At 39.7% G+C, this 23,220-nt stretch overlaps 1 protein-coding gene across 7 annotated transcripts in view; it reads left to right on the forward strand.

Moving 5' to 3' along the window:
- Nucleotides 1–486: 486 nt before the first annotated feature.
- The window catches only part of cobl (cordon-bleu WH2 repeat protein), a 56,729-nt gene continuing 33,995 nt past the window's right edge, over nt 487–23,220 (forward strand). For 2 of the 7 annotated variants that reach the window (XM_084358104.1, XM_084358108.1), the window contains exons 1-8: nt 487–582; nt 821–952; nt 15,085–15,279; nt 17,750–17,960; nt 19,952–20,180; nt 21,391–21,435; nt 22,147–22,235; nt 22,565–22,636. In XM_084358104.1, the coding sequence (XP_084214230.1) occupies nt 924–952; nt 15,085–15,279; nt 17,750–17,960; nt 19,952–20,180; nt 21,391–21,435; nt 22,147–22,235; nt 22,565–22,636 (870 nt within the window). In that variant the 5' untranslated portion in view covers nt 487–582; nt 821–923. Of the gene's footprint in view, nt 583–820; nt 953–13,230; nt 13,272–13,693; nt 13,712–15,084; nt 15,280–17,749; nt 17,961–19,951; nt 20,181–21,390; nt 21,436–22,146; nt 22,236–22,564; nt 22,637–23,220 lie in introns of those variants that run through there. The other 5 variants (XM_084358109.1, XM_084358107.1, XM_084358105.1 and 2 more) reach the window with 5 other exon arrangements.

Genomic DNA, 23,220 nt, shown 5'->3' on the forward strand with positions numbered 1-23,220 from the left:
TTACATGCTGCGGATGTCAGTGTGTAAATAAAGGCTTTATTTCACTGAGTTTGTGTTAGTGTTTGTATTTATCTGTGTGTGTTTGCGGTGCAGGCTACTGTCGCTCTCCAGCTGGCGCTCAGTGAATTCCCAGTGAGGATGACTGACGTGAGGGCTGCTGACGGAGGCGGGCTGGAGAGAGCTGCGTCAGGTTAGACGGACGCAGCTGCAAAAGGCAGGAAACAGCGTGTCATTACCTTCCAAATAAAAGAGTGTGAAAATAAAACTTTTAAGAAAACGCTTAGACTAATGGGCTGAAAGGTGTAGATGAAGGTTTTATAGGATAAGCATTGGTAACTAATTTAATGTCCCACAACGAGGCTTGTTAAAGATACAAAAATAGTGGAAACAATAGATAACTTTCGTTTAACGAGTTGGTAAACTCTAATTTTGAAACGCCACACAGGAAGTGCAATGTATTGACACCGTTAGCTTGAGCATTCTCGAGGGAAAACAGCCGGGGGGGACACGAAGATTATATCAAGTGGATTTGACAAGTAACTCAGTCCAGCTGAATGGCTCACTGAGACTGTTTTAACTAAAGTAAGTTGGAGTTAAAATTATTAACATTTATCGACACTCTCGTGTCGAAGTTAGCTTTTTCTTTGTGCTTCAGGTCACACTGTTGTGCTGTCATCCCTGCGCGCTGTCTGTCACTTGTCGGACCTGTGGTAGAAAATACAAAGTTATTCTTTTTCTTTTTCGAAAACAGGGCTTCTCGTGTATTGCTTTGGATATGTTTGGCAGCAAATTAATTTAATGTTGATGTGCGAACTCGCAGGTGAGAGCATAATGGATATCCACCGAGTGTGAGAGCAACAGCGGATTTTGGGAGCCCAGCCTGAGTGCCGCTATCATCTGAAGCTGGATATCTAATCACTGCAATGACCGAGTCCTCAAAGCCGCCTTTAGGGTGAGTCCTCAAAACTGACTACAGACTAATTAAATGTCATTTAAAACGTTTTATATTTTTCTTCTTCCGCTGTGTACAACTTCAAACTAACTTTATGGATAGTTGGTTTAATGTCATCTCGGAAGAAACCGGCCTGGCGACTTAAAAACTGCGCAAATTCACAGTCCCACTTGTTGTCTTTGCATTGTTACTCCTATAAACAGCCTGTGAACTGTGTGCAGTTCATCCAGACTATACTTACGACTGTTTTAGGAAACTTTATATTTTCGGACATGAGTCATTGTTTGAGTTGCCATGGTGTTTTTCTCGATAACAGTAATTTCATGGGTCAATAAAAAAACAAAAAACTGCGGAATTATTGACTGTCTGGTCTAAATGGCTAAGAGCGTCCACAGCACTTGTGTAGTCTCTATAGTGAGTACTGACAACAGAGAGAGTGTTCCAGCAGCCACATCAACCTGCTCTCCATTTACCTCCAGTCTGTCAGACAATAAGAATAAACAGCTCTGGACCAAAGCCAAGTGCAACTGTGTATTTGGTTGCTAGTAGAGAGACAGTGACATGGCCTTTTGTTGGTGGAACAACAGCAGCAGCAGCAACTGTAGGTGAGGTCCACAATGTGCTTTTAATTGTGTTGTTAGGCTTGTTTCATGTTCTAAAATAATAGTAAAGGCCTAATTCCAACTATTACGATCAGTAGCTGCTTGAATTGATTTAGCTGCCTCTGTGTCGAGGTCCTGTATTTTGCTGTTCGCCTTGAATACAGGAGAGCCATTGTTAATGTTGGTAGTAACACCTGTGCTTTTCCTGCTTTGTAAAAAGGAGGTTTCATCAGTACCAAATGGCAATATGGTACAGTAGCGATGTATTTTCATCAATCAAAATGCATTGGGAACCGTACGGAGAAAAATCACCCCACCACATCAATAAATAACCTCGTATCGTCACCGACTGTAAATTTGAATGCCAAAATATGCCACTGTTGGGAGCAGTGTCCATACAGTGCTACTCATTCATTGCAGTTTTTATGTGGGAGAGTAAACAACTCTTGACCTTTCAGATGTCATTGTGATATGGAGAAGTAGATTAAGTCTATGGGTTTTCTATCCTGAATGAAAGTACGGATAGTCTACAGTCGATTTTGTGCTGGTAATTATTCATGATTTCTCATTAGACGTAGTTTATCAATTTATATGGGCATAAAAAAAGCTTTTCTGTTTTGTTCTGTTTGTTTCTGTTGTTAACATTTTAACAGTGGAGTTAGAGTTATTATGTACAGTGAGTAACTCACTGACCAGTTATGATCCTGCATCAGTATAATTATGTGTTACTTGGGTGCTAATTATGGTAATAGCTGTGTCCTGTAAAACCATTGTGCTGATTCATCAAATCTTAAGTCAGCACTGTATTTATTGTTAAAGATGTGATTTCTGAGAGTCCTGCTGTCATCTAGAGGGATCACACCAATTATCTACCATGCTTTAACTCTTCAGGCACTCTAAAGTACTCTTCCTATGCTGCAGGTTTGCGATCAAGGCTCAACAGCAGTGTAGCACAGATATACAGTAAAACATGTTTGTTCTTCAGTGGCAACATGAGTAGGGTGTGATACTGTTTGAATGAGTGTTGATGCAGGGAATCAAGGCTCGGTCTATTTCTCCTCTGATCTTTCAAGCAAAGGTCCCTTTAACCAGATACTCTTAAATACAGTGATTTCAGACACTTAAGAGCTTTTTGGCCAAATTACAAAGTAGACTGGTCACAGAGTCAGCTGGCAGTGGTAGCAAAACACCTTTTTATCCGGTCAGTGTGTGACATTTCTGTCCATATAAATTACCATGACAACTCCCTTTGTGTTGTTATCCCTCTCTTTCGTCATCACACAGGGAGTAGCTACTTTACTACATAGCCCAGTCTTAATGAAGCACAGCTCATAAAAGTACACACACACACACACACAGCACGGTCAATGAGCAGACAAACGGGCAAAGGCAGAGACTTTTCTTTTAAAGGAAGTGAAATTCATTTGTACCTTGCCATGAAATGTGAGCCTTGAATGTGTGTATGCGACAGTGTAGACTGAATGAAGCGTTCGTTCTGCGTGTTATGAGCCTGTAATTAAGCAGGGACACAAAAGGCAACTCCCTCTCCTCCCACAGCCTAAATGAGTATTGATCTCTCACAGTGGATTGAGATTGAGTTTGTCCAAAATGTGGCAACTTGCCTCCCCACTGAGGCCAAATTAATCATGTTCAAGTTGTTCAAATCTTTGCCTGAACCTTATTTTTTAAAATCTGATCCTGATTACATTTGTGGACCATTGTGTGAGTTAGGGTTGCAGCGATATACCGGTTTCAAGGTATGAAAATTGATGGTTATCATATTGTGTACATTTGCTGACCTAAGAAAATGAATCCTATCATTTTAGTGTTACTAAAATATATGTATTTCATGTTTAAATTAATTCATTAATCCTTTGTTCAAGCAAAAAACCTTCTATTTTCATTCCATTAGGGGTCATTGTAACTGATAATAACAGTAATAAATGGGTGACTGTGACGCTGTGAAACCGTGATATAGTCTGAGATGGTTATTGTACCGTGAAAATCTCATCGTTGCAACCCTCCTGTGAGCTGGAGCATCATGTATGGTGATTGCATTTAGACTAATAGTAGTTAAAGTCCTCTCTGTGAAAGTCTGCAGCATACACAACAGTCTTAATTAACACGCTGGTGTTTTCCTCTACACGTCTGGACCGGGTTTTTAATGTTTGTCCACCTATATGCTTGTTTGTGTGTTGAATAAGTTTTATTCCAGAGGCCTCTGAATAATGTGGTTTTCTTGCATGCTTTTGATTTTAGTATCCGCTCCCACAAAAGCAATAAGGAAGCAACAAACCAATATAAATAAACAGAGGAAGAAATAAGAGGGGACTGCTCGAATGAATTCGACATTTATAGCATTCCTCACTTGTGTTTTTTTAATCTTCAAAGGGTTTTATAAAGCTGTTACAGGTTTAATAGACCTTCTCTGTTTTTCTGTCGGTCTTCTCTGGAGACACAATCATGTGCTACGTCAGAACCTTTGAGTTTACTTTGATCACATGGTTCAGTCCCCAGTGATGATCAACCACCCACACCCTCACAGAGACAAACACATTTGTTGCCATTTATTGCCACACAGGCTTGTTGCATTTCTTATGTCTAGACTTTACCTCAAAGTGCCTCATGAAGTGTAAAGAATAGAGAAATAATTGAAAAAAAGCCTAACCCCTCCCAGCATCCGGATTTATGCTGACATCTGCCTCACTATTGGTAGGTCACACATTTTTTGTTTAAATACTATACATCTGTTGTTTGTGTTAGCCTCATTTCTGTGTCTATTTAGCTTTGAATCACACCCACAGGAAGACCAGGTTGGCACACTTTACAGTTAAATACAGTATGGGATTACAAATAACTGTCCGCTTATCCTCAGCACACACCCAGAGATAATTATTGGCTACTGACTATCCTGGATGTGTGCACGTCCATGCCCATGTGCACTCGTGAGGAGGGGGAGACCAACACCGGTTTATAGCTGCAGTGTAAATGCTCATTAATTTGAAGCTGTGCCCACTGCACTAAAATGTCAGTCTCACCCTTTGCGTAGTATTCGAATGCCATGTGTGTCTGTCAGTCCATACAGCTTCTTAAAATACTCTCAGAGATAGACCTGGATGATGTTATCCCTTAGTGTCTTCAATGTCTTATATGTCAAATCATGGCAGATTTTGAGACAGATGCAGACACAAGCACCCCACCCCACATATCCTCCACAAAATCTTCTCAATTTAGAAGACGAAGGTTTGTGTGGTCAGCCAGTGGCTCTGCACTGCTGACTAAGGGACTTCCCTATTTTTTCTACTCTACTTGAAGGCTATACTGTGCTTACTTTTACCAAAGAGGAAAATGTTTGAGTCTTTGTGGTCACATCTGGATATTTAGGGTTATTTTTATGGCAGGTTAAATTTAACTTCTGTGAAAATTGAACTAGGCAAGAGGGAGAGAGGGAGAGAGAGAGAGAGAGAGAGAGAGAGAGAGAGAGAGCGAGTACTTGAGGCTATGCATTGTTGGCAGTGGTACAGCATGTATCTGGTAATATCTGCGTCCATTTCACAGGCCATCCTGTTTTAGATAGAGAGGGTGTGGATGCAAAGCTTCCACAAGCCTGTTCCTCAAGGATATAAGCTTAACCAGAGTACACACCAACTGAACATGTTAGATCAAAAGCTTACAGTATAACTGTCAATTTATGGCTTCAAAAGGGAGTCAGTGTATGGTAGATACAGTATACAGTAGCACAAGACTGACTGATATAGCCCATGGTTTTTAAACTTTGTTCCATTAAGTCCTCTGAACATGTGAGATAAAGTAGTGAACTAGTTACTTAAGTGCTGAAAGTGCTACCCTTATTCCCTTTAATGCGCATGCACAATCTTTAATTAATCTGTATGTCATTAGCAATTACTGCAATGTCTTTTGTGGTTAATGTTCAAGTACGAGTTATAAGGCCTGGCACAGGAGGATGTAATTAATGGGTCCTTGGTCTGTCTACGAACCAAAGCAGTCAAGGCTCCCTGAATATATTTCCTCCAAAGCCATGCCATGATACACTGGAAACATTTTAGACATCTAGACAGACTGTATTTATAGACTACCCTGCTCCATAGGCCCCACTGAATTACCCAGCCTGTTATCTGCTATATGCTGTCCTCATTCCCTGGTTAAAGAAAGCATTGGGAGATACCTTTAACAACAAAGTATGCCTGTGTATCAATCTTAGGTATCTTCTGTACAGTGTATCTGTCTGTACTCTTACGCAGCTGTTATGGGCAGCTCAGATTTATTTCTGGAAGCCTGCAGTCATATGTTAGCCACCGTGGTATGTGGGCTTGTCGGGGAGGAAGACAGACGGACTGCATATGTGTGTACGCAGATTGGACAGACTCCTCCAAAGCCAACTGACGTGCCATAGCAGTGGTATCAACTGATAAGGTGGTAAAGTGCACTTTGTCTTGCACAAGTTTTATTGGTTTTACAGGTTTTCAACATTGCTGCTAGTTTCTATCTCAGTTTTAGAAGAAAACAAAGTTTAACCACTGTGTACCACAATGTCAGTAATTTTGCAAGAGTCTTTTGCCCTTTTCAAGGAATTATTACTAAACGTGTTAGCAGGGAGCTGTTAGCAGGGAGCGCATGCACAATTTATGGTGGCATTGCTTTCTTTAAAAGGACAGTTAGCCCTGAAATCCAACATATAAAAACACATATTTTGCTATTTGTCCATCTAGATTGTTTTGGTTTTAGTTGCCAGGTTTTGGAGATATTGGCCGTACAGATGTCCACATCTCTTTAACATAGCAAAACTAGACGTCCTCAGCTGGTGGTGAAAAAATACATACATTACAGCAACTTCTCTTTCCAGAATTAATGACTCGATTACTTAAGATAAATTTAGGCCTTGGTGATGAAATAATAGCAATAATGTATAATAATTCACAGTAAAATCTGTAGTTACACCATCACAACTTTTCTGATTTGCTTCGATCTACAGGCACAATTGGCACACATGTCATTTATTCAATAACATCATTAACTAACCTGTGATGAAGTGTTTGCCCCAGATGGACACGTATTGACCGGCCAGGTTCAACAGTTTGCCATTTTCATCCTCTCTGTGGATGGGCTGAAGCCATAGATCTCTACTTTGACTGTCGGTGATTCGTTGGGGAAGGAAAGAAAATCGTAAACTGCGTGTTTGATATACAAAATGATACACAGCAGCTTTCCGGCACGGTGCTGCTATCTTTTCTATTTGGCACTTCACCCAAAAGGGGGCATGGTCATTCTGGCGTCGGGAAAGTGACATATGCCATATTGAAGGTGTTTTTCTGTAGCTTTTCAGTAATTTATGTTACATGTTTTTCACATCAAATGATCTTGGGTGCATGTAAGCTGTGTTTGTCTGCTAAAAACCAACAATATCTGTAATTGAAGTGTTTTTCTTCTCGTCTCTCCAGCAGGAGCTCTCTCTAATTGAACACACAGCTTAGGGAATAGAGAACAGACTAATTATCATTTCCTGCTGTTCTGCTTCTACATTCCTTCTCTCCTTCCTTTCTTCTCTAATGCTGGACTCCACCCATATACCCTTTTTTGTTCCCTTTCTTGTTGCCGTCCAGTCATGTGGGGCTTTGTGCCACCTGAGATTCCCTCATCCCTCCCTTTTACCAACCGTAATTATCCCTCCTTCCCTTTTCCCTTCCATTATTCCTCTGCTGTGTGCCTGTTTGCCACCCACAAGCTTTCTGTAAAAGCTTTATGTCTACTTCAGCTGGTGCACAGTGCACAGCTCATATCTTGGTGCACCAATAAAAACCAATAATTACACTGTAAATGCTTATGTGACTCCCCTTATGAGAGTAATTCTGAGGTTATCATAGACAAAACTTTGATCTTGATTTTACAGTCTGGTTCATGAGTTGACTTGAAATGTCTGAGGATCAAGACCATTAGTTAAGTAGATTAACGTTAACTATGGGCACATAGTTCATTTGTTGAGTGCAGAGTTGCCTGATTGTTACACCAAGCATAATGAACACTTTTTTCCATGACTGTCTAGGAATATACAAGTGAACTATGGCTCTTTATTGATGTCACTCAGTATGGATGCTGGAAATCACTGAAGTAAATAGGCTAAATGGCTTCAAACACCTGAGATGGTAAAGAAAGAATGGACATACTTTTTGGTCTAGGAACTATCATATTTGATCTCTTAAGGAAAAACAGACATGTTTTTTCCAGCTGTCCAGACAGAAGTAGTTGGCTTCCTTCTCCTATTTTTGGAGAATTCATGTTGTCTTGGAAAACAGTTTTTTTTTTTTACACTGTTCCTCTGTGTCAGTGGTCACAAGTGGACAAGATGACTACATGAGTCAGGATAGGAAAGGAGAGGATAGGGTGGGTGCTTTTACAGTAAGTGGATTTCTCTCCTTTAAGTAGGTGTGTAACAGATACTCCTGGATCCCCGGTTGTTGGTTGAGGTCATGCAATACATCCTGAATGTAAACCCTTCAAATAACTAGAAGACAAGTAAGCAACCTAATTGATCCCAATGAGTAACAATTCATTTAGCACCTGAGGTGTGGTGTTGTCTTTTCAGCTCCCCTGGGTTATTATGTTACTGTTTCTGACTCTGCGCTCCTGTTGAACAGATTGTGCCGAGCTCTTACCTGGTTGTTTTCACTTGCTTTCTGTGTACACAAGCACAATTTGAACTGTATTTAAGGTGGAGTCTAATTTCCAGGTCATCAAATACTGATGCCTTGGGTTGGTGATTCACAGCATCAGCGGTGTCTGTAATGGTTTTAAAGTAAACACAGATAATATTTGACTGTAATTCCTCCTGTTTGTCCAGGACATTCAAATCTTCCAGGACACGTGGAGTGGCACCAGTTTTTCCAAAGAAGGCTCTGGGTTGATTACAGTTTGTAATGCAGTTGCCGTTTGCATGCAAATATAGTGAAATTATTGCAGTAGGGGCAGTCAGTCATTCAAATTCTCAGAATGGTTTATGGTTTTATCATGGTACAATCACAGACTGGTACCATGCATGGTACTGGTAGCATGCTGATAATGATTTTCAATTTTTTTGTTGTTTAAATGAATAAAACCAGGACAATACAGCACATTTATGATGCAAATTAATGGTTTTGCCTTTTGTGAAATATTTGTTGACCTCCTGCTATGAATGAGGGAGCTAGTAAGACAGCTACTGCGTATGCAAACTAACATGGAAATAACAGACACATGCTGTGAGATACCTGGTATGACCCTAGGTTTGTGACATGTGTCCACATACCATTGAGTGGAGTAAAGCAGTGAATCATTGAGTTCAGGTCTTTTGGTGTGTTGAATGAGGTAATAGGTCAAACTGATGTTGTTCTGTTTATGAGCTTCATTTGCTTTAGAGAATCATGTAATGAGTCAAGTTTTATTATCTTGAAAACCTTTGAGAAATGCCTTGAAATTGTTTTCACAAATTGTACACACTTTACCCTTCAGAAACTTCTACCATCTCTAAAGGATCATGTAGGCATACCTGTTTAACTGCACAGAAGAGATTCAAACGTGAATGTGCTCTTATTTTCAGCATTTTTTACTTGGCTGTAGCTATGGGAGGAGTAGTAGTGTGAAAACAGGGGGTCTGACTGGCATTACAATGGCGCTGAGCCACTGTACTTGGCATAGCAGTTGGGTGGGGTTTTTAACCACATGGCTGGTAATTTGAGCATCAGGGCATATGCTCAAGTAGATGGCTGTATGCCTAGCAACTGCAAACAAATGCCTTACTGGGCTCACATGTGTGCAACACTCACTTCTAAAACAGAAAGCCTTTCACTCTGTCTTGACCTCGCTTTCTGTCTCTGTTCATTTCTGCTTCTCTTCCTCTGGGTCATTCACCCTTTGTATGCATGCACCCAGAATCCACAGCTGCTACTACACCAAGGTCTGCGCTCTTCTGAAGTCAAGTGGTGTAAATATAGGTTGCCATGGGGACACCATGACACCCAAGGGATATGCTGGCTAAGGTAGCTGGACAGTGTGTGTGAGTGTTAGGGGAGTGGCTGAGCGTCCAGGATGTGTATCACTCGCACTCGTGTCCAATGCACAACAGGAGGTTAACACTCAAGTGTGCACACAGACAAGTGTGCTCCTGGCTTGAATGTGCATGTGTGTGATCTTACATGCAAGTGGTGGGTGTGTTCTTGAAGTGGCACTCAGGGATAAAACATGCTTACATGGTTGATGTTTCTACTCTTCACTCACGTCTCTCTTAAACAATATTCCATGTTTTAAAGGTATGATTATGAATTGAGGCCATTTTGAAAATATCTTTTCGTACATATTCAGTAATATGAGAGAGTGATTTACAGTATCCAGTAGTACTTTTGGTTCAGTGTTTAGCTCAAGGTTGGGCGGAGCTCTGGTCTAAGGTCAAGGATTGAACCATCATTGCAATCAAACCATCAACTTTGCAATTAACGGTCAACCCACTTTACTACCTGAAGTTTGGCTGCCAATTTTGTTTTCAATGTAACTTTAACTAAAGCCATAGACAGGAAATTAAATATTGTATTATAGATGCTCAATAGAATGCATCTGTTTGACAGGTCAGATCTAATATAAAAAACTAAGCTTTTAGAAATATGTGAGATAATATTTTTGTGTCTGTTTGTTGAGACAGCCAGCTGGCTGTTTTATCTGTCCAAGGGAATGTCTTGCAGTAGAGTTAAACTCTTGTCTTTTACAGCGTTTATGTTTCTCAAACAAACAGTGTAACTGAGGACATCTATTTTTACATCAGTTCTTATTATGTGCTACAGAGCTTTGGTTCATCCATTGTTTATACTGTACTCTGGAATGCACAAGGTTTGTCATGGTGCATGTAGGTCAGTCAGTGCTGTGTAGCCAATTAATGTGCTCCATATCCAGTCAGTTGTCTTCATTAGAGGATAGTGGCTCATTGTTTCAGTGATCCTATTGTCTGACCCTGAAGAGACTCACATCTGAGGGCATGTCCACATCTCTGACTGACTGGGGAAACTGTCCGTCTCTCTGACTGACTTACTGACTTTTGTGTCTCTGTCTGCTTTAAATCATAGTTACATTTAATCACATCCACAGCAGACTTTATTGTTTAGAGTAGGCTAGTCTGTCTGTCTGTTTCTTTTTCTCATGCAGTACTATTTCCAGCATTCTGTACCATTACATTGTAGGTATCAGTAGCAGACTGACTATTTTTACCCTATTGGAATTGCTGAATGGATCCTGAAGGAAGTGAGTAAGATATCAGAAACACACAATCATTTAATTGATTTTTTTATTAAGATTAGAAGGAAGTGGCCAAGATAGCAGAATAAAGTTTTCGTTATTAAACAAACCACTTGTAAGCGGAATTTAATTTGTTGGGTTTGTGCTGACGGAGCAGAGTACCGACTGAGCACATATTCCGTTATTTTTATAAGACCTTCCAGAGTGGGAACTTTTTAGGCTGTGTTTCCATGGCTGGGATAAATACAGTCACTGACAGTTACTTCTTTCCCCTGCAAACGTTAAGGTAGTCTCCAGTGTGTCTGAGCTGTGTTATGTAATTTAACTTCTCCGCTAACAACAGTAATCTGACTGTGACGTTCATGGATTTGTATTGTCCACGTATTGGCACTGTGTTTGCAGTGCCCTTGCCAAACCTGTAATTCCAAGAAGATTTCATTTTTGCTTACATCTTGAAACCATGTTACCTTTTTCATCTCTCTCTGGGAAAGTTTTAAATTTGTGCAGTTTGCATAGTTTTTTTCATTTTCTCATGTGATCACACTGATGTGTAACTTAACATCAACACAACCACACATGCACACAAGCAAAGTCGCACTCACACATCCTGGCATGATTTATCCTACGGGCCTTGATCAGGAGTGAGCGTGGTGGTATTTGGGTCAGGGAGCAGGTAGCCTGTAGTACACACACACACTGTAAATGCACTTACACACGCAGACAGACAGACATGCAGACACTGAGACTAATCTTTTAAAGAGACTAGCACACAGACAGCAAAATAGGATGACTGGTAGGCTGTGTTTAGGTTTATGTCTTATACCATTACCATTGCTTAATGTTGTAACAGATATTCTATTTTAATGTTGATCAAATATAACCATGTCTAAATAAAGATATTGTTCATGTTGCATTCTATTTTATTTAGCCAAATCCCTTTATGTCATCAGACAGATTGATTATCACTGACAAGTCACACACCAGCTTTTGGGAAGACTGATTATGTCATTAAGAATGACACCATGGACACCTGAATCAAGCATGCCTCACTATTATTGCTCCATCATCAACATCTTCAGCTGGCAACCAGCATTGTCTCAGAAATTTAATTTTGGGAGCTAAAATGCTACAATTTAATTAATCATAACGCTGGTATCCATCATATTTTTATACATATAGTATACTTTTAATATAATCCATTTTTAATGATGGAGGATCATAAAACACACAATTGTTTTCACCCAGAATTTACAGTAGTTAAAATAAATGTAAAGGAGAGTGCCTGCAGCTGTCAGGTTGTGCCTTTACTGTTTGACAATGGAAAAAGTTTTAAGAGCTAATAGTTTTAAATTAACAGCATCTGCTATTCTACTTTCCTCAAATCCATCATCTTTGTTCAAACATCATTTCAGTTACCTATATTTGCTTAAATTTAGTGTAGTGGATGTTGGAAGATATGCACAGCTCATCTCTAATAGTCACAAAATAACACTTCTTTCCACAAAGCTGTTCCATTAGCTCTATATAATACATTTCGGACCATGCAAGTATTTTAACCTATTTCTACTCCTTTCCAGACCAGTAAGCCTTAATTATGTTGTTGAATGTGTGTAGCTATTCTATTGTATTCTATATAGTGTAACTAACTAACTGGCTTGTATTTGTTGTAATACATTAAATTTTAACTGTGGACATAAATTCTCTCAGCTCATGTTGTTTTCCACTTACAGCTGCTCACATGTTTTCCTGGATGATTTTACCACAGACCACGAGTCTAAAGCGCCTTTGGCAGCTTGAGATTAATTCAACATCTATTTGTTTGATATTCTTACTTTTGAAACTTTCACAAACATTAATTCGAGCCTAAACAAATAACTGTCCCTATTAAAAAGAAAAGCTATCAGATTTAATAGAGAATAGTGAAAGAAATATATCCTTGTTAATGCTATTTAGTCAAGTGAAAAGAACTGAGTGGTTCTGAAAGGTCCATTAGTAACCTTCAGTGTGTGTGTGTGTGTGTGTGTGTGAGAGAGCCCATTTGTAACTCAGTCCCTGTAGCAGCACAGCACTTACTGCCCCCCTGTGCCGGAGCAGGGTTTCCTGCTCTTCGTTCCCTTTCCTCTCTCACTCTTTCTCTCTCTGTTTACACTCGCTCATTCTAACTCTGTGGGAGACGAGGCTTTTCCTAAAGGAGTCTTTGTGCCTGTTCGAGGGAGGGAAAGAGAGAGAGCGAGGAAGAGAGAAATGTTATGGTGAGACAAACAGCAAGCGAGAGGGAGGGAAGGATACTAGCTGACTGTGTTAAGCCTGGCCGGGGCCCAGTCCCACAGTACCACAGAGCCCGGTTCTATTTACCTTCAAAAACACAGACTCACCAGAAAAATCCCACACATTCAGAGGTTTCTAAGCTGCTCATGAAAATCACCTTCTTCTGTCTATTTCTTGTGAGTAAACCATATACTTTTAAATACACTTTGAGTCAGAACACCTTGCAGTTAGTGGTCAGAAATGTTCTGCACTGTGATTATACGTGTGACAAGATTATGATCAATGTTGTCAAACTCTTAAGTATACCCTGTCAGTCTCATCCACTTAAACTGTCTGCATTGCATAATGAGTCAATGACACTCTGGGTCTCGTGGGTGAGAGTTGGTTGATATCCGACTCAGCTGTTAATGGTTAACTGTGGCCAGGTTAGAGTCCGCTCACTGTGGTATGTACTTGCATTCTTCCATCGCAGCCTTTACGGGGCAGGAGTACCTTGAAGGATACTGGATCAAACACACATTTTCTCTCTGTGTGCCCAATCCTTGGAGCTGGATTTATAAACAGTCTGATATAAAACGCTTCTGGAACACTTTATCAACACAAGGACTGTTTTGGCGTGAGTGGGGTGTTTTTCTTTTGTTATCTAAGGCTAATATTTGTGCTTTGAAGACAGACAGGGTGTGCATGTTAAAGCGTGTGCTATAGAATAGCTATTTGTCGTCATTATTAGCAGGATGAAGTGTTTGATTTCTGTCTAATCAGCTGTCTCTGTCAGGCTAAGTACAGTTTATGTTGAGCTAGGGTCAAATGTGCAGATAGCAGCATCTTGTCGCCAGCATGTCATTGACATCTGCCACATGACTCCACCCATACTGTAGGAGTTGTGGTTTGAGTGTGGTTCTTATCTGTGTTTTTATGGTTTTTGTAGGGTTATTGTCAACACACTAAATTATGCGTGGAATGCACCTGAGCTTACCTACAGTAATACCTTATCACCCTCTGAATACTGTAATACAATGCTATGTCAAATTTTATCATTCGGTTTCAATCGCTTTTGTAAACCTGTGAGTGAGTTGACTGACTGCCACAACTCACTCAACTTAATCTTTACATTTTAGTATTAACTGTTAAATATGTCTTTCAATAAACTGCATGGAATAAGATTGAAGGATTGTTTGCATTAAAGTAAGGCTGTGAATCATTTTTCTTTTAAAGCTTTTTGAAAGCAGACATTGAGTATGTGACACTGCAGTATTTCCTGAAAGTATGAGTAAGAGTGCTTAGGAGTGATATTAGAGAGGGTGTGGTTGTAAATTATTAAATTATTATTCAGAGGGGTGTTTGAAACAGATGGAAGAAGCAGCTGCTCAGGGGTGGATCATCTTGACAACCAAAAGGGTTCATCTTTGCATATCTGTGGACTGTTATGTAATCTTGATGAAGGGAAAGGTTTTTGTCACGAACAGAAACAGACGGACAGAAAAAAGTGATTGGTATTCAGGCGGCTTTTTAGGTGGTTGCAAGGGATTGTGTTCATTGTGCTGTCTTGCAGTGTAACTAAGACTGAACTCAAGTAAAACAAACTGACTCCAAAATGATTTGCATAATTTTGTTACAATTAAAATTAAATATAGTGAGTCAGACTGTGAAAATGTGTTACTAGATAAGCCATACACTGTTCAAAGGTTCCATATTGTAGCAGATACTGTGCCTTTAAACGAGCTGTCACGACTTCTGTAAGGTTGTGGTGTCACAATTAAACAGTCATAACCATAAAAATTGGCATTATATGGGACTGGTAAGAGAAATTTATCCTTGATTAATTTATGAGTTGTAAATGTGACAATCAAGTGCAACATGTGAAAAGAAAGCTTGTTATTTTCCAAACATACTCTGCTACATGGGAAACCTTGTACAATGTATGAAACTACAGCAAACACCTAAAAAGTGAATAATAATTTCCTCTTGTGTATCTTTGTCATCTCCCAGGAGGAGGATGAAGGCACGTGCCCCACCACCGCCACAGGCCCCTCAACCCGCCCCACGCCACATCTTCAGAAACACTGTACCTGATGGGGGAGGGACATCAGGCACTGATGCCAAGGAGAACATACTGAGGCCCACTGTGGATTTACAGCTAACCCTACCACAGGGATACCAGACTAATGTAACTGAGGATGGCAGGTGAGAGGACGGATTTAGCACACATTACTCTGTGTATCACTCTCTTTCCAATGGCTTTTGTTTAGTGTGCCTTGTTTTTATGTTGCATCTGGCTGTGAAATGTCTTGTAGCCCAATCCTTTTGCTCGTTATTACTGTGTTTGGCTACAAAATTTCTATCCATCCATATTTACATTATATTATTTCTAGAGATTTAATGATCTGAGCTAGGACAATATGATTTCATGTTATGACCTTCATTGCCAGTGAACAGACAACAGAATGAGGCCTGTTTGTTGCTTCTGGGTCTGTTTGGGTTACAGTGCCAGTGGGGCCTTGTCAAGGGGTCCCACTCTTAGTCTCAGCACAAGCTTTGTCCCTGAGAGTTGACAGATGGAGGCTGACCGGCTAATGCTCTGTGCCCCTAATGAGCTTCTCTCCTTTGGGGCAGAAAATCAGGGACTCACTTGTACAGAACAACAAGATGGTCTTCTCATAACCATAGACAAATTTAAGACCAGTAGGCATCTCTGTGCTACTTCTTACTAGTAGTAAAAGTAAATTCATCGTTTATTTATTATTATTATTATTATTATTATTATTATTATTAAAAAGAGGCCTTTTCACACTTAAACATGTTGGTGAACTTTTCAAACTACCTGATATTCCTTAAAAATATTACAAAAAGTAAGCATATATTAGATAAAGGTATATAAAGACAGTGGATTTGTGGCAGCCTATTACGTGTCTGTTACCTTATTCTGGATCAGCTTTTGAAATGCATGATACTCCATTTTAGTTTTTGATGGGCTGTGTTTAAAGTCTACCTTCTGATATTGCTCAGTAGCAACATCAGAGCCTGATAGTGTGACATTCATATCCGATGGTCATAAATAAGATATGGCAGATGTGTAATCCTGTAATCAGTTTATTGAGTGAACATGGACAATTAAACCATGTTATTAAAGGTCAAAAAGGAATATGCAAACAGCTCACATTTCAAAATAGATCCATTTTGTGGCTCTCTTGTAGGAGAATAGTGGATTCATGCTTATACTGTAATATTACAGATATGATTACAGTTCTGCCTTATATCCTTTTAGTATACAGATTGCTTTGCCAGAATTTTAACATGCATTTACCCATAGATACCGACATATAGTATTGTAAGGTGCTAGTATACAACTATAACATCTTGCATGTGATTAATCGAGAAAAAAAAAAAGAATAAATAAACTTTCTAAAACTTTTTAACCTAACCTGAACTCCTTCAGTAGCTGCATTAATTGCACTATCCTATATAGTTTTTTTCTAGTCATGCCACTGATTCTTTGCATTAATTTAATGCGCATTAAAATTAATATTCAAACCCAACATGTCATTTATTAACATTATGTGTAGATTCCTTGTGCATAATCTCAAACATATGTCCCTGTAATGTAACTTGTCATGGTTGGAAAATGTAATGCTACAGCACAGTTAAACTTAAGTTTAATGGAAATGAGCAATGCGTGACTATGTAGCATGACCTTATGAAAATGACCTCATGTGAACCAGAAGGGTCAGCAGGTTAAATTGCAATATATATTCAATACTACATTAGATCATTCTTTTCGGATAGTGATTGTGTTTTTGATGAACATACTATCAGCAAAAACAGTTTAAAAAGCAAATAAGGCAGGGCACTGAGTTTGTTGGTTGCAGGTTGTCGTTTTAGTCGTAGACTGTGTCCATGTGTTGGTGATTGTCAATGGTGTCCTTTGTGGTAGTATCTCTCTCAGTTCTGTCATCTGATCTGGCTGTTCCCAGAAAACATTGGAGACTGTCTCTTGGTTTCTTTATCTGTGGATTGACAGGTTGTACTGCAGGCCTCCGCATCGGCTGCACCCCCTCACACACACACAGACATACAAAACAGCGAGGCAGACTTCACAGCTTCTTCTGGCTTTACAGACATAAGTAGCCAGTCATATCAACAAGTACTCTTCAATTTGCCTGTCATTATTTCTCTAGGCCACTATGTTTTGTGACTGCTCTTTTATTGTGGAGGTTTCTGGCTACGAAACCACACAGATTAAATCTACAACATATGATACGCTTCTCTTGGTGTTTTGGGGCCTTTGTTATATAATTCTCCTCCAAAAGCTACAAAGATAGTTGTTTGATCTTCATGTAAAAATCAATGCTATTGCCATTCAATATTCTGTATGTAAACAGCTCAGTGTTTAAAATCATATCCTTTGTGTCTATCAATAAGCTATCCCCTCTAAGCACATCAGGTGTGTGTCTGTTTTGTTGTATGAAGTAATTACTATTCTCTTTACCGGAGCTAAAGCTAGTTAGGCTCTGTAACCCTATCTTCTCTTCTGTCTCCCTCTCTTTCTTTCGCTCTCCCCATCTCCTCCTGTCTTTCTTTCTTCCAAACTCCCTCCCTCCCCTCTCTTTCACTTTCTCTCTCTCCCCCCTTTCTCTCTCTTTCGTCCCTCTCTCAGTAAGGCGCTGATGGACCTGCTGGTTGAGCTTTGTAGCCGCTACCACCTGAATCCAGCACTGCACACCCTGGAGCTGCTGTCACCTGAGGGCCACGCTTTGGGGTTCAAGCCCAACGCGCTGCTGGGCTCCCTCAACGTGGCCTGTGTCCTCATCAAGGAGAAAGTCTGGGAGGAGAAAGTGGTGCGCAAGCCGGCGCCAAAAGTGCCAGAGGTGAGTAACAGTGGAGCCCGATACTGTGATCTTGATGTTCTTTTTGTCAAACCTACTGATATACGGAGTGTACGGCTTTGCATGGATTCTGTGCAAAATGTAATTATTAGACTGATACGATTATGAAAGAAAAATAGTTAATGTTGTCCAGAATACCAGTGAAGAAGCCATCACTGTAACAGATGTGTAGTCTACATGCATAGCTCCTTACCCAGTAGCCCTGTGTAATGTCCGTCCCTCCCTTCTCTACCTTTTACATCTGACTGCTGGCAGAAAGCAAGGCCAGTGAAACCTCTAAGGGCCCATGCTAAGGTAGGAAGCCAGTTGGGATTAAACTGGCCTAGCATGACATTGGAGTCAGTTCTCATACACTGGTTTTTCAGTTGTGTGCGTTTTTTCAGGTGTGCTTTCTTGTATCACCTTTATCACCTGTTTTCCTCTCTGTCTTTTTGTCATCTGTCTTTTTTACAGCTCACTCGCCTATCTGAAGTTATTTCTCTCGAGCCTTAGTCTCTTTCTCGCCCCCTTTTCTCTGCCTCTCCTCTGCTCTCCTCCTACAGTTTGAATATTTGATGAGTGCCTTACCTTTAGTTACCATGCATTATTTCTCTGCTCTTCTCAGGGCTCACTGGCTGCTCTCTCTCCCTTTGACCCTGCCTGGCCTCAGGCCAGAGACTGACACTATTTCAGACACAGCTGTCAGTCATCCCTCTTCCCGTTTCTATCTGTGTTTTCATTGTACCACCAGTCTCAGCAGTTAAAATGACACACGTGTGATATCTTGTCAGTTTATGAGATGAACCCAGCTAAAATTAATGTAGTCTTATACACGTAGGAATGTCATGATTCCTACGTGTAGTTGACTACAGTCAGTTGATTGCCGGTAAACCAGCTGTATCATCTTTGAAGTGTTTTCAAACTTTGGCTCGTACACACACACATAGCTCATAGTGTTTTTGGAAAACGCATGACCAACCAACTCACCCAACTTTTAAATATACAAAGGACTCCTCCTGTACTACTCTCATGTATGATTATTCTGGCATCTATCAACAACATTTTTGACTGTGAAGCTAAAGGCTTACCAGGGAAGTCATTAGAACTTGGCAGAAGCCTGCGCTCTGAGTGTTTTCATGTATTTGAAGCACCTTTCCCTGTAGTGATAATTTACATTGAATGTCATTGAACTTAAAATACAAAAGCTCCTGAAGAGCCGCTGATTGGAGACCCACGTTAAGAGTGGGGTGTTTTTTATAGAGGCTGATGTGAACCACTTAGCGATAAAGACTGCTGCACAGAGCATGTCTGTTCTCTATGACACAACACTATGTAGTGTTGTAAGATTAACTACTTAAATACACACACACATCCAAGATCACATGCTTGTATGTACACACACACACACGCACAACCACACACAGGCATCAACTTTTGGCAAATTAAATGTTCCTTTTTCTGTCAGCAACCAAAGTCTAACCTTAAGTTACTCATTACTGAAGTGTCAGGGCATGTTTGGATCTCTTTCTGTCTTTCTGCTCCTCTACTCGCCACTTATTTTACATTTCACATGTTTTGTTGTTACTCTTTGAGATCATAGTTCACTCATTCCTTCACATTCAGTGCTCATTTGTCTTCTAATATGTATGCTATAATTCATTCACTTCACCTATACTGTCTGCTCTGTGGTTATTGTTCAAGACTTATTTGTTGTTTTATATTGTTGTTGTATTTTTATTTAGCTGTGTAAGTTATCAAATCCATCACATCTCTGAAAGGTCTGTCAGTAAGCTTTGATTGCTTTTGTCTTATTTCTCAAAGTCAACCTTGTTCCTTTTTCCCCTGAGTTAAAAAATGAAATTTAGTGGGACTCCAGGATTTGAAGATTTTCTCCAGTGGTCACACACATTTGCCCATATTGGCCTTTTATCTCATCCAGTATGTAGACATTAATGTCTAATGTTTTTTCCATCTTTTCCCTCTCTCTGTATCAGAAAACAGTGCGTTTGATGGTCAACTACCACGGCAGCCAGAAGGCAGTGCTGCGGGTCAGCCCGTTGGTACCACTCCAGGCTCTGATACCGGTCATCTGTGACAAGTGCGAGTTTGACCCTACACATGTCCTGCTCCTGAAGGATAGCATCAGTCGCCACGAGTTACAACTGGACAAATCGCTGACGGAGCTGGGGATCAAGGAGCTCTACGTACATGATCAGAGTTTAGGTAAACCTTAAACCCTACATATAATTTTCTGTTTTAGGTTTAGTCACATTTACATTGAAAGTTCCCATAACACAGTCAGATTTTCAATGAATAAATAAGTGTCAATGAAAAAAAATGGTTTCTTTTTTTCAGTTAAATGAAATAAATTATTTGTTGGATTAAATGAATTAAAAATTAAAAGAGCCCAGCCTTGGTTTATGCTCTGTGAAAGCTGGTGTTAGTAAGCTAATTGAAGCAGACAAAAGACACCATCATGAATACTGATGGGTCTTGGCTCGTCCAGCAATTGTGTCATATTATCTACTGCTGTTGGCCTGCAAATTGATATCATCCCCAAACAATTACTGAAGGACACGCTGAATCTTTGTCAAATGTATGAATGCGTACAGAAACAAATAGATACATACTGAGTGAAATTGGGTGTGGCCAAGCCTCTACACAGATTTGCAAACTTAGGTGGGCTGTATAGAATAAGGAATAAGGAAAGAGAATTTTCCTATCAGCAATATAAAGTTCAGCATTGTAAAGCCAGGCAGTAGCAGGTGATTCAAAAGTTTCCATTGCAGTGAGCCACACACCAGCACGACATTGTATTTTGCAGTACAGTGTGACTAGCATGTAAATATTTAGTTTCATGCAACAGTAGTCAACGACAGAGTACAAACAAAAATATACACTTGTGTTGTGTTTCCTATAATATGCTCATCTAAATTAACCTTGAATTTAGTTTGCTCCTAGGGTTAGAGTAATTAGTAGTACATTATCCTTTATCTGGTAGGAAGTTGAATACAGTTCTAAGATCTGATAATATGGTTCGTTACCATGGTAGCAGTCCACACCCACTGATATATATATATAGATATTATTCTTGTCACAGAGTGTCATCTTAGAGGAAACACTTGTGGTTTAGGGCCATGCAAGAACACCCAGAGCATTGTGCATTTTTTTATGATCAAATACTATTACATAATGGTTCTATTTTGTAACCTTTAGCTGTTGTTATGAAGGACATATCACCTGGTTTATGAAGGATAATCTACAAATTATGTAATTCATAAAATTCATTAGAGTTTCCTCCTCTGGTTGAACTCTACCAGCTGTGTCCTGGTGCTATGGACGTGCTAATAACATATTAATTGATTCTATCTGATGCAGGTCAGTTATCCACATGTGATTTCATGCGTTTTTAAAACCTTGTCATGTTTTCCAGTTCTCCAGCCTAAAATGGCTTCTGCCCCTGCTCTTAACTATTCAGGTATTAGTCATGATAAGTCTTTTCTGTCTTAGTGTTGCTTGTTTTAACCAAACCAGCTTTCTAACCCAATTTACCGCTGCTCACTTATTAACCCTGCTTTGGACATGCGTGTTTGCTTGTTAGTCATCCATCTGCAAAGAAATGCAACGAAAAAATGTGTTTGTTTAACGTCATTGTAATTTTTATACGTATTATTAACATAGATTGCAAATGCTTTTTAGAAAAATAACCCACTAGTACAGCTCTGTGATTTATTTTGAATGCCTAGTTTACCTTCCTTCCCTCCCTGTCCTTAAGCCAACAGTGTTATCATGGCACACTCTTACTTACTGCTTTATAGGCTGTGAAGGTTAGATGGAGGTGGTCTTTGAGAAAAATAAAGCTACAGCGCCCTCTGCTGAGGACACTCAGTCAGTTCATTGTGAATGAAAACCGATTGGACAACGTTTAATTTTTGTTTAAACCAAACTGGCTTACATGTGAGAGTGCACTGCATCTCCACAGTATTCTGCCGTCATTGCAATCCCACTGTCAATTATGTTATTAACCTAATTAACCTGTGCATGCCAGGATCATATGTCACTCACTTAATTCCTCATTATCTTTTTCCTAGAATAACCCTGACTTTTTTAACTTTGAATTAACAAGGCACTGACACTATCATTTCATACTCCTCTCCCCCTCCTCTTCCTCTTTGTTTTTTTTTTGTAGACTCCATCTGCTCCAGCACTACCAGTGTGGGCAGAGCTGAGAAGAAAGGCCTCCTGGGTATTTTCCAGTTCAGCAGGAGGAAAACTAAGGTAGGTTTCCAGATATTTGTTGCTGTTTTTTGGCAGTTTGTTGTGTTTACACAAGGATTGTGCTCTCTTTAATAATTTTAGTGTTATCAGAGTCATTCATAAACAATATGACATTGGAATCATTGAATTAAGAGCAGCATTAATGTCACCATAACTGTCCACAAGCTTTAGCAGTGATCTTCTGTAAGAAAAATGAGGTTGTGCAAAATTTTAGAAACTAACCTTTAGCGGTGCGTGCGTTCATACTTATTCAGACTGTTAGCTAAGGCGGGCTAGATGCATGGCTGAACAGTTGAATGCTGCATGTTAGCTGTGCCTTCCGTTTGCAGACAGAGACAACATCTATGGACATGGATGACTGTGATGATAAAGTAATCCAAAATACAGACACACAATCTGATGTAAGTATTGCGTACACATCTGACAATATCCAGATGTGATGAGTGAAATCAAAGTGGGATCTTGTTTTCTTGTGATCCTGCCTCAACTCATCTCTGAAGCGTTCCAATCATATACTATGGGTGGACAGAATAACAGGAACACCTGTACAATATAATACAAACCAGCACAAACAGCACAAAGTGAATAGTATTGGGTTTCATCACATTGGTTAGAGGGTTCCTGTTTTTGCGTCCATTTCATATCTATTTCTTGCATGGCTGCCGATATGGCATTTAGTCTGATGTGTAATTAAAAAGCTTCCTCTGTTTAAAATATATTCTGTATGTCTCATATATCCATGTTCATGATAGATTGTGACTTTTGAGAGATTGGGTGTGTCAGGTCGCACGAGTGCTGGCTGGCTATGCCAATATCATCCAAGCCTCACAAGCAAGATCCTGGAGGCTCTTGCATTTTTATTGAAATTTTAAGTGGTCGATGGTTCTGCAAGTTTTGTTCAATTAATAATCTAATTAGTAAACTGACAAAACATAAATCACTTATGAAAATCTTTTTTTTTTTTTGGTTAAAAAAAACACACCAA

The sequence above is a fragment of the Pagrus pagrus genome (assembly GCF_965226575.1).
Source record: "Pagrus pagrus genome assembly, chromosome: 7".
NCBI lineage: Eukaryota > Metazoa > Chordata > Actinopteri > Spariformes > Sparidae > Pagrus > Pagrus pagrus.